Source organism: Rhodnius prolixus, unplaced genomic scaffold (assembly GCF_049639745.1).
Source record: "Rhodnius prolixus isolate KJV_2025 unplaced genomic scaffold, Rpr scaffold_11, whole genome shotgun sequence".
Taxonomy (NCBI): domain Eukaryota; kingdom Metazoa; phylum Arthropoda; class Insecta; order Hemiptera; family Reduviidae; genus Rhodnius; species Rhodnius prolixus.
This window is the reverse complement of record NW_027411625.1, coordinates 4,333,003-4,346,836: the sequence shown is the minus strand read 5'-3', so window position 1 is coordinate 4,346,836 and position 13,834 is coordinate 4,333,003. Positions and strand designations below refer to the sequence as shown.

General features: G+C 34.7%; 1 protein-coding gene across 5 annotated transcripts in view; it reads right to left on the bottom strand.

Annotated features, from left to right (window-relative positions):
- The window catches only part of LOC141459340 (cell adhesion molecule Dscam2-like), a 524,511-nt gene extending 517,033 nt beyond the window's left edge, over positions 1–7,478 (bottom strand). For all 5 annotated transcript variants that reach the window (XM_074138322.1, XM_074138325.1, XM_074138324.1 and 2 more), the window contains exon 1: positions 7,400–7,478. In XM_074138322.1, coding sequence (XP_073994423.1) covers positions 7,400–7,463 — 64 coding nt within the window. In that variant the 5' untranslated portion in view covers positions 7,464–7,478. The remainder of the gene's footprint in view (positions 1–7,399) is intronic.
- Between the last annotated feature and the right edge of the window lie 6,356 nt (positions 7,479–13,834).

Below are 13,834 nucleotides of genomic sequence, written 5' to 3'. Positions count from 1 at the left end.
AACAGAATGTTATAACAGGATAAAAGTCAGTTTTTGTTTTTGAAATTATTTTCTAGTAAGCTTAACGTTGGAGCTGTAAAAATTGCTACGCCACTATGAACATTATTAGACGTCACAGCCAGACTTTGTTTCTGGATCGTGCAAGGTGTTTGAGGAACAAAACAATCACTTGTAATTGAACGGTTTGTGATAACTCGTTTATAAAAATCACTTAGCCACTTGATCTCTTTTGGCTAGGAAATAAATTGAGCAGTACTGTTCATCTTATTGGTGGCTGATTCATTAGTCAAGTTCCCCGTAGGGGGAAATGGATTAGCCACTTCTTCAGGGTACTTGGCGTCCCTGCGGATATCCCCAGTCTAACAACATGAACATGAGTAACATTACACTATGACACCCCAATACGTTTACACAGTACACATAGGGCATAGTGGTAGTATACCTCCACTGCTAAATCCTTGCTTCTATCCCTCCTTTGATCCTGTCTATCTCTCTCCTGACCCTCCTAGATCCCTACCCAAACTGAGATGGGGACTCGTGTGTGAGCGGTAACGATCACTTTGGGGCACCGGGCGAAACCCCATTGTTGCCTTCCTGAGGTAATGGGGGTCTGCCACAAGTAACCGTTGATCTCTCATCCCAACGTGGGACTAAAAAAAATATGTATAAAAATAAAACATCCAAAATTATTAGCTAGTGGTTTTCCTCAGGTTTCTGAGGAAGGTACGCTGACTGGGTCTTGATCTTAAGAATGGTATTGTGCCAGGCCTTAAGATGGATGATGTGTGATGAGACCCCGGAAAGCATTTCTGGTGGAAGTGGAAACGCTGACTCCCCCAGAAACGTTGTAGCTCTTACCGTGGTGGTCTCCCACAGAAACTAGGTTCAGGAAGAAGCATCTGCACAAGTTGGGGCTTAATTAGCTCGAAACCGTTGTGCAGATTGTGGTCAGGAAGAGGAGGAAACGGCCTCTCACCTATTGTTTTCGATTGTGCAGCAACAAACTTATGCATGAAACGTTTAGATCTTTGAGACCAAAAGAGATAGTAGCACAAAAAGAACTAGTAGGGAAAGTCCTCAACCTCTTTAGTAGGGAAGATTTCGTCTACTAGATCTAAAGTGGAGGGCACAATAAGCCTCTTTCGGCTGCGGTGCCGTGGGCCATAGGTCCCGTCCCGTTATTCTAATCTTAATCTTAATCTGTTATAATTGAGAACTTAAAAGTCTGGCTTGAAAACGTGCTCTTAGATAACAGTCTGCGGTCCGCCATTTTGTAACTCTATGTCCCTTTATGTGATAGGACCCACCTCAAACCTACTTCCTTAACAGCTTTTATGTCCTGTCCCATTCCGGAAGCATCTAAAAACTCTGCTTTTTGTCTAAACAATCGCTAGTAATTTGCAATTAATAATGCCACCTTTGAGCGGATAATATTACTATTTTGTTAAATGAAATTTAAGAATAGTATTTAGAAAATTAAAATGTTGGCAAAAAACCAAAAAAGGGGACGATAATACGAAAAGATTGGAAACCATAGTTTTAGGGCAATAGACAAAATTTTTAGAAAACCTGTAGCAAAGGATTAGTTTAAGTCTTTAGCTTATACTGGATTCAAACTCGGAGATCCTAGGTTCGAATTCAGGTTAGGCTTTCACTTCCTACGAGCTTCTTATAGCTCACTGCCCGGTGATGGTGTTGCCTGTAACAAGAGAACACTGTACGGAAGCTGGCAGTGCATTTAAAAATAAAAAGCTATAGGAGCCAATTACCACAGATGTTGATTTGCCTTGAGATAACCACATTTAATTCCCATCAGATTTATATACAGGGTGATCCATTTAAAACGCACCAATCGCTAATAACTTTTTAGGAATTCAGGAATCCGGAAACCCCCATTAAATAAACTATATGCTTTTTTTGTCTAGTTTTCGAATTTTCCACTCCCGATGCTGTATCTTCATTTTTGGCGTAGTTACGGCCAAAAAAACTGATCAGGATTTAATAAAGGAGGGTGCTGGTCTAGTGGTCCAGAGCGTGGCTTTGTAAGTGGGAGATCCCCAGTTCGAATCCCACGTATGACTACTTTTTATTTAAAAAAAAGTGTCATGATGTATCAAATATTGTGAATGACTGCATCCGCGGGATTCGAACTAGCGATCTCTCACTTACAAAGCCACGCTCTTGATCACTAGACCAACACCCTGGCAAGATATTCTCAACGTAGTCATAGCTCAAGAAGTCTTGCATACGGGGTACATTAACATGATGTGATGGTTGCTTTTATTTGATGATAGAACAAATTTATCCTGACTCATCCATAACCATTACATTACCACTACATTCTTTAAAATCTTCAATTATTATTATTTTTTTTTTTTGTTCTTTGCGTTACAAATAACATTTTTTTGCAGTCAGAGGGCCTCCCCAAAACGTTGTATTTCTGGTGGAAAATTAATACTGAAAACCGATCACGAATAAGATAAAATTGTAACTTTGATCTTAAATATCTCAACAAATATTAGGGATATCGAAACCGGGTTAACGTCATTTTTCACAATTTTTTATGTAGTTTTCATAATCATTGACAAAACCAGAGGTCCTTATGAAACCCCGATCAGGTTTTTAGCCGTTACTCCGCCAAAAATAAAGATATAGCATCAGGGGTAGAAAATTTGAAAACTAGACCAAAAAAACATATAGTTTACTTCATGAGTTTTTCCGGATTTCCGCTTTCCTAAAAAGTTATTAGCAATTAGGTTCGTATTAAATGGATCACCCTGTAAATTAACGGTGAAAAACTTAATTTCTCCAAATTTGAGACAATCGTAATAATTTCTTTTTCACAAAGAAGTAAGAGAAAGTAATTACTGAAGTAAATTTATTAGAGTATACGAGCTGATGTTTTAGTTATAATTTCTCGGATACTCAGCGGCAAATCTAAAGTGGGCAAACAATTTTCGAAAAAAATATTAGTTAGAGTGATATTCCGGAAATATTAGAGACTGGTCTTATTAAAATATTCCAATCTCCTTTAAAAACAACTTTTGCTACAGTTTTCAGTGATGTTTTAATTTTAAAAAAATAAATAAATAAAGTGAAAGAAAATAAAATTTTTTGCTTTTTTGATATTTCTTTTTAAATATCTTGGAAAAGTAATTTTCATTTAAATAAAAAAATCCATCTTACTTTCTCTTACTCACCGTAAAGTTATGAGAAAAAAAATAAGAGAAAACATTACGACTGTTTCAATTGTTTAAAATGGGAGCTTCTCACCAGAACTAGCAAAAAAAAGTTTTATTTTTTCCCTTCCAGAGAACTTCTTAGCAGGGAATGGATTAGCGTATGAGGTTAGCGTATTGGATTCCCACTCGGTGGTCCCGGGTTCGAATCCAGTTGCTGGCCCCTTAGATTTTTCTCTTCCTTAGAAGCTGCTTACAGCTCACTGTCCCGGTGATGGACAGTGTTGTGTCTGTAACTAGAGAACACTGTCCGAAGGCTGGTAGTGCACTGAAAAAAAAAAAAGCTCCGGGCGCCAATAATATCAGATGTTGACGCGCCTTAAATCATTAAAAAATAAAGCAAGCTCGTTTTTTCTTTGAATTTTTTTTCATTTAAAAGACGTTTTCTTCTTTGTGGCTAACAAATACACATACAAACCCACTAAGAACACTTTTTCACGTAAATTTTAGACGAGCCGATAACTCTTATTTTTTGATAATGTATGATGGTATCTCGAGCTAGTCCCATAGCTCAGTAGAATTCAAGAGATTTACTTACACTAAAAGTTCTAATCTGATTTGTTCGTATATTGAAAAAAAAATACAGCATTTAAATGGATTATATATATTGCTATCCCCTCTTAATTTTTGACTTATCTATTTTAAATTTTGTAATGATAAGAGAAAAATTTAAAAAGGCAAAAAAAAAGCACCAAATTCACTGAAGAAGTTGTTTACAATGAGTCAATTCCACTTTTTAAATCATATTTCGCAAGTTTTACCTTCTTTTATAGTAGAAAGTTCACTATAAATTGGGAGTATTGCGTTTATGTCAAATATTTCATTGTGTTTTTAATTATTATTATTATTTGTTAAAGTGACTAAATTACTCTGTATGTGGTCAGCATGATTCATAAAAACAAAAAGCACTCAGAACTTCAAAAATTGTATTTCTTGTTCAGCTGCCTGTATCTAACCAGATACTAAGCTTTGGTACCAAATCAACAAACGAGAAATACTAGTTTATTGTATTGGCATTTCAAATTTGTATTTTACTGAAGTGTCCTTCAGTCCTCAGGATTGTTATTTACTGATTGGTCTATTTTCTGTATATCTGTGTATGTAACTAAGGCAAATGAAAAACAAATACCAAAAGAAAAACCGCAGTAAGTGAACTTTTTTTCTATATTTTCTGTATTTCTAGTATAGCACTCTCTTGTCGACCATTTAATTAATAATAATAATCAAATTTAGATTAACAAAATTTTGATTAACCTAAAAAAAAAAATCGATCCTTCCGTATTTTGAAATTCTCTCTTTGATTGTTATATACCTACGTTTTCGTACTAAATTAAAAGATAATTCTGGTATCTCCCTTGGGTACTTAAGGTTGAATGTGTGATTGAAACCCAGTGTACACAAGTGATGGGCAAACTATGGCCCAATGAAAGGTCATATATTTTATAATAATAATTCAAAGTTGAAAAATTGGGGTTGATAAGAATTTTATACACTGTTTGCATCTTCATCTATTTGAGAGCAGCTTTTTCTAGAAATGAAACTTAGAAAAAGCTGTTTTCCGAAAATAGATTGACGAATGAAACAACTCAGTTCACTCTTTAAGAAGACGTCCCCAATTTAGACAAAAAGCTTGAAGTAGGTGAAGAAAAGTAAAGTAATTGCCTATTTTTTTTCAGGCCAGCTTTACGTCCAACTACCACAATTAGGTGTCTTGGATGGAGGCGACTAGCAAACTATACTTTAATATAGATTTCTCGTATTAAACAACAATAAATAAAATCCTATAGACCGGGGAATCGAACCCAGTACCACAGTACGAGGGTCGTTTGAAAAGTCCGTGCAAAGTCAGAGAGATAGCACTACTGGCGCGTATCGAGGTTATGTTTAGTTAGTAACATCTCTTGGAAGAACACACACCAAGTTTCAGCCAGATCGGTCTATTTCTTTGTGTTTGGCATTCGTTTGAATCGAGGAAGTCGAGTGATTTTCAAAAAATGGACGAAAAAGAATTTCGTGTGTTGATTAAACACTACTTTATGAAAGGCAAAACGCCTCAGGAGACTAAAGAGAAGCTTGATAAACATTATGGTGACTCTGCACCTTCGATTAGAACAGTTTATAAGTGGTTTCAAAATTTTCGGAACGGCCATGTGGGCACAAGTGACGCTGAACGTTCTGGACGCCCTGTTGAGGTTACTACTCCAGAAATCATTGATAAAAATCCATGATATGGTGATGGATGACAGAAGAGTGAAGGTGCGTGAGATTGCTAGTGCTGTGGGCATCTCGAATGAACGGGTACATAATATTTTGCATCAACATTTGGACATGACAAAGCTATCCGCAAGATGGGTGCCGCGATTGCTCACGCTTGACCAAAAACGAAATCGTGTGAAGTGTTGCAAGGACGGTTTGCAGCTGTTCCAGAAGAATCCGCAGGACTTTAAGCGTCGTTTCGTCACTGTGGATGAAACATGGATACATCACTACACTCCTGAGACCAAAGAACAATCTAAACAATGGGTTATCAAGGGGGAATCTGCGCCAAAAAAGGCGAAGACCGTCCCTTCGGCCGGAAAGATTATGGCGACTGTCTTTTGGGATTCGCAAGGAATAATCCTCATCGACTATCTGGAAAAGGGTAAAACTATTACAGGTGCATATTATTCATCGTTATTGGACCGTTTGAAAACCGAGCTGCAAGAAAAACGCCCACGATTGGCCCACAAAAAAAGTCCTTTTCCATCACGACAACGCACCAGCTCACACCTCAGCAGTTGTGGTCGCAAAATTAATGGAAATAGGGTTCCAACTCGTTTCACATCCCTCCTATTCTCCAGACTTGGCTCCCTCGGACTACTATTTGTTCCCCAATATGAAGAAATGGCTGGCGAGAAAAAGATTTTATTCAAACGAGAAGGTGATTGCAGAAACGAATGGCTATTTTTCAGACTTGGACAAATCATATTATTCGGAAGGGATCAACAAACTAGAGCAGCGTTGGACGAAGTGTATAAGCCTAAAAGGAGACTATGTTGAAAAATAAAAAAGGTTTACCCCAAAAAATTAAGTAGTTTTTAATTTTTGCACGGACTTTTCAAACGACCCTCGTACATATTAGCTTTTGCAGGTCCTCGCTTCTTACCGTTCGGCTATCGTGGCGCCTTTAGTTGGAGAATATTTGTGAGATTAGACCTTAAGATAAAGAAAATCGTGGAGTTTCTAATGTTATACTTTGATAGTTCGTACATTTACCAAGTTAATTTAGGTCTTTACACTTTTATTCGTAATATTCTACTATAAAATAAAAATAAACAATAATTTTTAGTAGTCTTTTATCTAAGGTATTATTATTTCAACTTCATTCGAAATGTGATTGATTACCAAAAATTAAATTAGTTCCTACGATTACAAATTTGGAAGTAGGAAGCGGTCTGACTGTGGAAATACGACTTAACTGAACAATTTTTAGTTAGATTTTTCTAAACATTAGCTAGAATTTCGGTCCATTAAATTTTGTCATTTTTATTTATAAGATTTTTTTTTTTTCTTTTTTTAAGAGCATCATTTTGACAATGCTTAGGCTTCAATCTAAATGTACCATTTCGTAAATCCTTCACAATATTTAAGTCTAATATTTAATAAACATTCATTGTTTTTTTAAAAAAAGAAAAAGTGTATTTTTTTGTACTTTTTAAAAATAAATAACCAATTTTTAACTATTTTCCCAAAATATTGTAGTGGCGGTGGCTAGATGTTTTATTGCATCCATTTCCGTTACTAATCATACGTAAAGTTCCGCCTAAAAGTGCGCATGATGGTTATAACTTGTTTTTTAGTGTTCAAACACACAATTTTTAGTGTTCTGAACTTATAATTTGAAAGTGAACGTATTTATAGCTGTGAATCAAGAATGCAACTAGTCTAATATTAATACGTAAATTCCAGATAATTATTACAAAATATTGGAATTAGATTATGCAGTACAAAATTCTTGTTAAATAAATTGTAAATTATTAAATGCCGATAATTTCAAATTTACCGTAATTATTAATAATTTAAAATATCTGTTGAACCTTAAAATAAGAATGAGTAATTAAAAGTAATATTTTAGAAAGGCATGCTTGTTTGATAGAAAATAATGTTGGTGTTTGGCTTACCAGTATCCAAAGGGACGAATATGAAGGCAATGAGTGCTGTGGTGACAGTCATCCGGATGGCCATAACCCCAGCGCGTCTCATTTGGAACTGAATCGGCCAGTTGGCTTGTCTGAAGATAACCTTCCTATTTTAGCGGAGCGTGAGGTAAACATTGGGACATGCGCTTTATAACACTACAGTTACCATCCCCTTAGCCCATTCCAATAGGGGGGTTGGTTGGGTTGGTAGTTTTATTATTTACTTTGCTTTTTGCTTCTTGGTAGTGCCGGGTCTCTTTTCCTTCTGCTTGCCTTTCTTTCTGACAGTGTCGCGCCCATCCTGTACTCCTTCCTAATCTAGTGGTCTCTTTCCAACGGCTTCCAGTCATGTGCTGGATGCTTCAACAGAGTAACTCCCTCCGCAAACCCTTCACGCCCTAGGGATCTTTGGGGCTACCTTCAGCATCTGACCTCCCCTAGCCGCCCACCTATTCGCCATCTTTCTCTTGATACACTCTCCTTACCTCCGTGTCACCCTTATTCCACTCTTATACTCCTTACTAGCTATCTCATTCTTCAGCCCTCATCCCATAATAAAGCTCACACACATACAAACGGAGGCATACCTGATAGAAAACGATGCAATATTCATGTGATATGATTCTTGGTTGAAGGACTAGAAAAGGCACATCTCTTCTACTGTCCTTTCCATACGCCTCACCCTTCTTCAACTCTTTCACCCTTTAAATCAACATTCCCATACCAAGACATCATCCTTTCTTTCTCTGCTCGTGGGTGTCGTTGCCTCATTTTCACCCTCAATATGAGTGTGCGTAGCCCCATCCCTAACACCACTATCACAACCAAACCATTGCTGCCTGCCAACATCCTCTCCTACTTCAATCAACTTTAACCATCCATTCCTTCTCCCCAAACAAGATGTTGAACGGAAGAGATTTTTGCTATGAAAAAGTTTTTTTTTTACTCTATTCCTGAAGCCATCTTCTTTACTTCCCTTTTTCCCTGTAAAAGGAAGTATTGCAATCGTGTCCAATTTTCGAAAACCCAGTCCCTTAGCACACTATTTGATCTTGCACTTTTATGTGTGTGCACTTTTGGCTTCTGCTCACAGTACTATGCGCAGCAAGGCGCCACGTTAGCCAAACAGTTAGAAGCGAGACCTGCAAAGCTAATACAAAGTGTGGCTATTAAATAACGAGACTGATGCTGCTACAGAAGAACTATGCATGTGCCCAAATCCTAACGACCGCGACAGCTGTGCAGCGTAAAGTCTTCTCTTTCGATTGCAGCGTCTCACGTGCTTGTACAGAAATCTGTCTGACCGGAACCGTCGTTTGTGTTAACGAGGTGTTAGTTTCGTTTTGCCGAAAACATGATACTACACATGATACTAGAGCAACGAATTGTCGTGAAATTTCACCTCAAAACTTGGTAAAACCGCTACTGAAACTAATCTTTTATTAAAAGATCCAAAACGGATGAAAATATCGATTATAATTAATCAAAATTACTACCGTGAAGTGCTTGCTCAACTCCGTGAAAGAGTAAGGAAAAAAAACGACCCGATTTGTGGAAGAACAAGTCACGGGGTTCTCCATCACAGACAACACGCCGGCTCACACTGCATTGTCTGTCAAGGACGTTTCTAGCCAAGTACAAACATCCCAGTTTTAGGCCATCCGCCTTATTCGCCTGAGCTGGCGGCCCCATGTGACTTTCATCTGTTACCCCAAAGTCAAATCTGCATTAAAAGGAACACGATTTCAGTCCGTTGAAGCTGTGAAAGAAAAACCGGCACGCGTCATGCAGGAGCTCACAGAAAAAGACTTCCAGCACTGTTTGGAACAATGGTAAATTCGCATGGAGCGTTGTAGTGATAGGGGAGGGGTGTATATTGAAGGTGATAATAACAAAATATGTATAAATTTAAAATAAAATGTTTTATAGCAATAGTCTCGTTATTTAATAGCCACACCTCGTATGTATTGTGATGCTGGGTTTGATTCCCGGTCTAAAGGCTTTAGATTTTATTTAATGGTTAATATAAAGGAATTTACAGTAAAGTATGTTTGCTAGTCGCCTCCGTCCGCGACACCTAATTGGTAGTTGGACGTAAAGCTCGCCTGAACAAAATAGGCAATTACTTTACTTTTACTACGCGCAGCAAGGTACAATAGAGACCAGGTCCATTGTAAGCATTCTATTCTAGTAGTAGTTGGCTTCTCTAATTTAGGGATCTGGCCGAAACACATCTACCTGAACTGCATCTTTACTGAAGCAAATTTCCATTTATTCACGGTTCTTTTAAACGTGTTCAAAATTTAGATACAAATCCCAATCACTTTCATTTGGAATAACCGATTTAAAGGTTGGCAATTGAGACGTGGTTATTGACCAGTGAAGACGAGCGGGCCCTGAATGTCTGGGGAGAGGAAGATCCTCAGAATGATTTATGGGCCAGTGAAGGAACGAGATCGGTGGCCACCTCAGCCGAACTGCGTACTAGCCGACACAACCAAAAAGGTAGTGTCACTAATTGGCGCTTAACGTGGGGCAGACACTGCTCTTCATTAAAATTTGAAACATTAATAAGTTCGGTTTCTTCCTTATAATTATGTACTGTTCTCATGGTATGTAATGATTCTAATTTAGATGTAAATGAGGAAAGAAAATCAGTAGTAAAGTAAATGTTATTGAGTTTGTAAGTGCATTGTCGGTTAGTTAGTTACAACTTCATACGTATACGCTGGTTGATGTTGGATGTACTTCGGTTATATGAAACACGAGCGTACTAAAACTCTAAATAAAGAAAATTATAATTGTTATTTACAATAACAACGATTGTTTAGGTAGGTATTTGTTATGCTATCCGTATTTACTCACAGTACTCACACAAAAGTTGTGAAAATCAGCTGTTTAATTTCGTCATCAAAACCTCAATTACGTTTAAAAAAAAATTCCCAAAATTGATATAGACTATAAGCTTCTAATTATGTTCTATAAGCTTCTAATTGTATTAGAAAAAAAAAACTGAAATCATTTAATGATTAATTAATACTATTTTATTCTCAAAATACCAAGTCACCATCTGTGTATGACGTCATACAGTATTCTCTAATAGATTAATTATTCAAATTATTTAAAAAATATTTCTAGACTAGAAAATATTTTTTTAAGTAAAAAAAAGTAATCTAATAAATGATTTTTAATAATAATAATAATAATAATAAAAATACCTCACATATGTACCTACTAGCAGTCAGTAACGGCCATTGTTACCTTCCCACAGCTGATGTCAGTCTAACTCGAGTTCTGGTAGAGGTTATATCACTTCTGCGCAGTAAGTACATTTTCTTCATTTAAATTGATAATATTTTGTCAGATTTTTATAATTATTAATACAGTATTAGAAAGAAAGAAGTATACGAAAAGAATTAAGGTTTTACATAATTTTATTTAAAGAAATGACAAAATAGAATTGACCCAGAACAGTCATGTAAGAACAGACATGCATTGTTTCTCCTATGAATAGATTTTTTTACTTTTTAGTAGTTGATAACTATTTTTGACTTTTTAAGATAATTTAGTGTTTTTGATGGATTTTGTTTATTACCTTTTTGAGTCATTCAATTTATTTAATTCACTTAAGTGCATGGTGAAAGTAGATTTTGTTGAATAAAACTACATTCAATAGAGTTGAGCAAATTTGTAATTCAAGTGATCTTTTTTTACAAAATACTGAGTAGGTGATCTTTAAGACATTACTTATTTAATGAATTTGTACTAGGTATTTACTGAAACTACTTTTTAAAAACATTTTTAGCATTAATTAATTTAAATAATGTTGATTCTTGTATGATTTTTGCTATTCCAATTTGTAAGAAGGAATTTAGACTATGACCTTTTTTTCGATGTTACGAAATGACTGAAATATAAATATCATTTTGGGTCAACTAGAACAAACATTTTGGTAAGGTTTAACTTAAACTTCTCTAATTAATTTTGGACATATTGGTCCTTTTAGCTGAAGAAACAATTTGATTCAAATGCCTAAAAGTATTTTATGAATTTATAAAGAAGAATGCGTTTTAATTATTTAAATACTTTGATCAAAATACGTATTTATTTGTTATATACTTACTTTAAGCTTTCAGTCAAGTTCCCTGACCGTGGTCAAATTATGAAGCTTAAAATTAAAGCAGTTAGTGGGCTAAGTTGTTACAGCTTGCTTATTAATGTTTCAAAGTGAAATTTTAAATTAATCTTGGTAAATTTCTTAATTTGCATATTGTACGAATAAGTCTGCGTAGATAAGTTATTGTATTAAGTTAAGCTCACAAAATTTGTTTAATTTAAGTTCAATAAGAATTAATTTTAATTGTATTAAAGTGCTATCTTTACCTAGTTTTAGTGAAATTTAACTTTACTAAATTGATTTTAAAACTTTTTTTTCATCTAACTGAAAGAGATAAAGTATTATAAGTGCTCTTTTTAGTTTAGAACAGAAAAATAAATAAAAAGTGTTTGGATATTTATTGGAAATGGTAAAGAAAACAAAGGAAAAGGTAAATTCCCTTTTAAATGTTATTTAATTATAACTTTAAGGATCAGTATAACTGGTTTTTAGTCATTTATTTGGATTTTTAATAACATCACAAACGTAATACTGACTGTCCTAAAGTTAAGACTGACTTAATGTTACGAGAATAAGATTAAAAATACTTTTAGTACTATGTGGGTAACGCTGGAAATTCTGATTCTCCAGCAGTTTTTAAGAAAACATTAATATTATATACTCAATCAAAATAAGTCATCCTTCAAAAAATATACATACATATATATTTTCTAATTGTAACTTCTAAATTTGGAGCGCTAAATCAAATTATATTTCTTTTGCATTTCACCGATAAATACTAGATGTGCTGAAATTTTAATTAGATTAATAGACTGCCTTGTTTACAAGATAAAATTGCATGATTGCGATCCCCCCTATGAAAACAACCAAAAACTATTTGTAAATTCCTTAAGAAAAATTACAGCATGTATTTAATTAGATAATTTAACGAACACTCAAATTATTAGAGTTTGAAATTACTTATTAAATTGATAACAGCCAACAAAAATAAAATAATTAAAATAAAAAAATGTTTCAATCGCTTTTAAAATTATTTTTTGAGTCATAAAATAATTACAATTAAAACTTGAGCTCCCATGAACAGCTGATATGCTAATCATAGTATCAGCTGATTAGTAGGAATTCAACATGGCGCTAGTCAGCCATTATAACCTTTATGCAGCTGTTATCTCAGTTTAACTCGAGTTCTGGTAGAAGTAACATCACTTCTGCGCAGTAAGTACATTTTCTTCATTTAAATTGATAATATTCCGTCAAATTTTTATAATTATTAATACAGTATTAGAAAGAAAGAAGTATACGAAAAGAATTAGGGGTTTACATAATTTTATTTAAAGAAATGACAAAATAGAATTGACCCAGTAGAGTCATGCTAGAACAGACATGCATTGTTTCTCCTATGAATAGATTTTTTTACTTTTTAGTAGTTGATAACTATTTTTGACTTTTTAAGATAATTTAGTGTTTTTGATGGATTTTGTTTATTACCTTTTTGAGTAAATAGTCATTCAATTTATTTAATTCACTTGAGTGCATGGTGAAAGTAGATTTTGTTTTATTTTTATTTAGTTTGGTTTTTACTATTCGCAAAACATTTTTTGCATCTCTCTGTGATTAAAGGAATTGCTGTCTTCTTGCTTAGATCATAGTCATTAGCAAAATACATGTTGACTTTTTGACTACTACTACCATCTTTAGTTTATTAAATAGTTATTAAATAATCTAATTTATTTTATTTTATAAATACAATGTTTCACTAATCTTTTTTCTTTCTATTGTTACAGGAACCGAGTTCGTGTTAAAATCCCCGGGAGTGATTGCTTCGGAATTTTTTTTTACCTTTTATTAAATACTACCATTTATATTTTAACCTGTGCGTATTAAAAAATAATTGCTTCGGGTTCTTCCGAATTCCGCTACAAATTTAATGCGCTCAAAATATTTGTTTGCGATATAAATATTTTTAACTAGTGTCAAGTGTCCAGTGCCAATTGACGAGTTGATGAGGCCTACTGCTCCACCACTCATCCCAAGACGAAGACGCAGAGGACTACATCGATGGATATGTAATTGCAAGATATTGTTACATATCCCAACCTACAGCAATAAAGGTATGCTGGGGAATTCTTAGTGGTTATATTTATGACGTTCTAGCGCGATTAGTAGCGTGTCACTCGCTCCAGGCTCGCCTAGAACGAGCGGCACTCTAAACTCTCCTTATCAAAATTTTAACATTTTTATAGTTGGCCAAATTTTACTTAGTTGTTACTAAGTATTTGGCGAACTATCTTTTCCGTCAA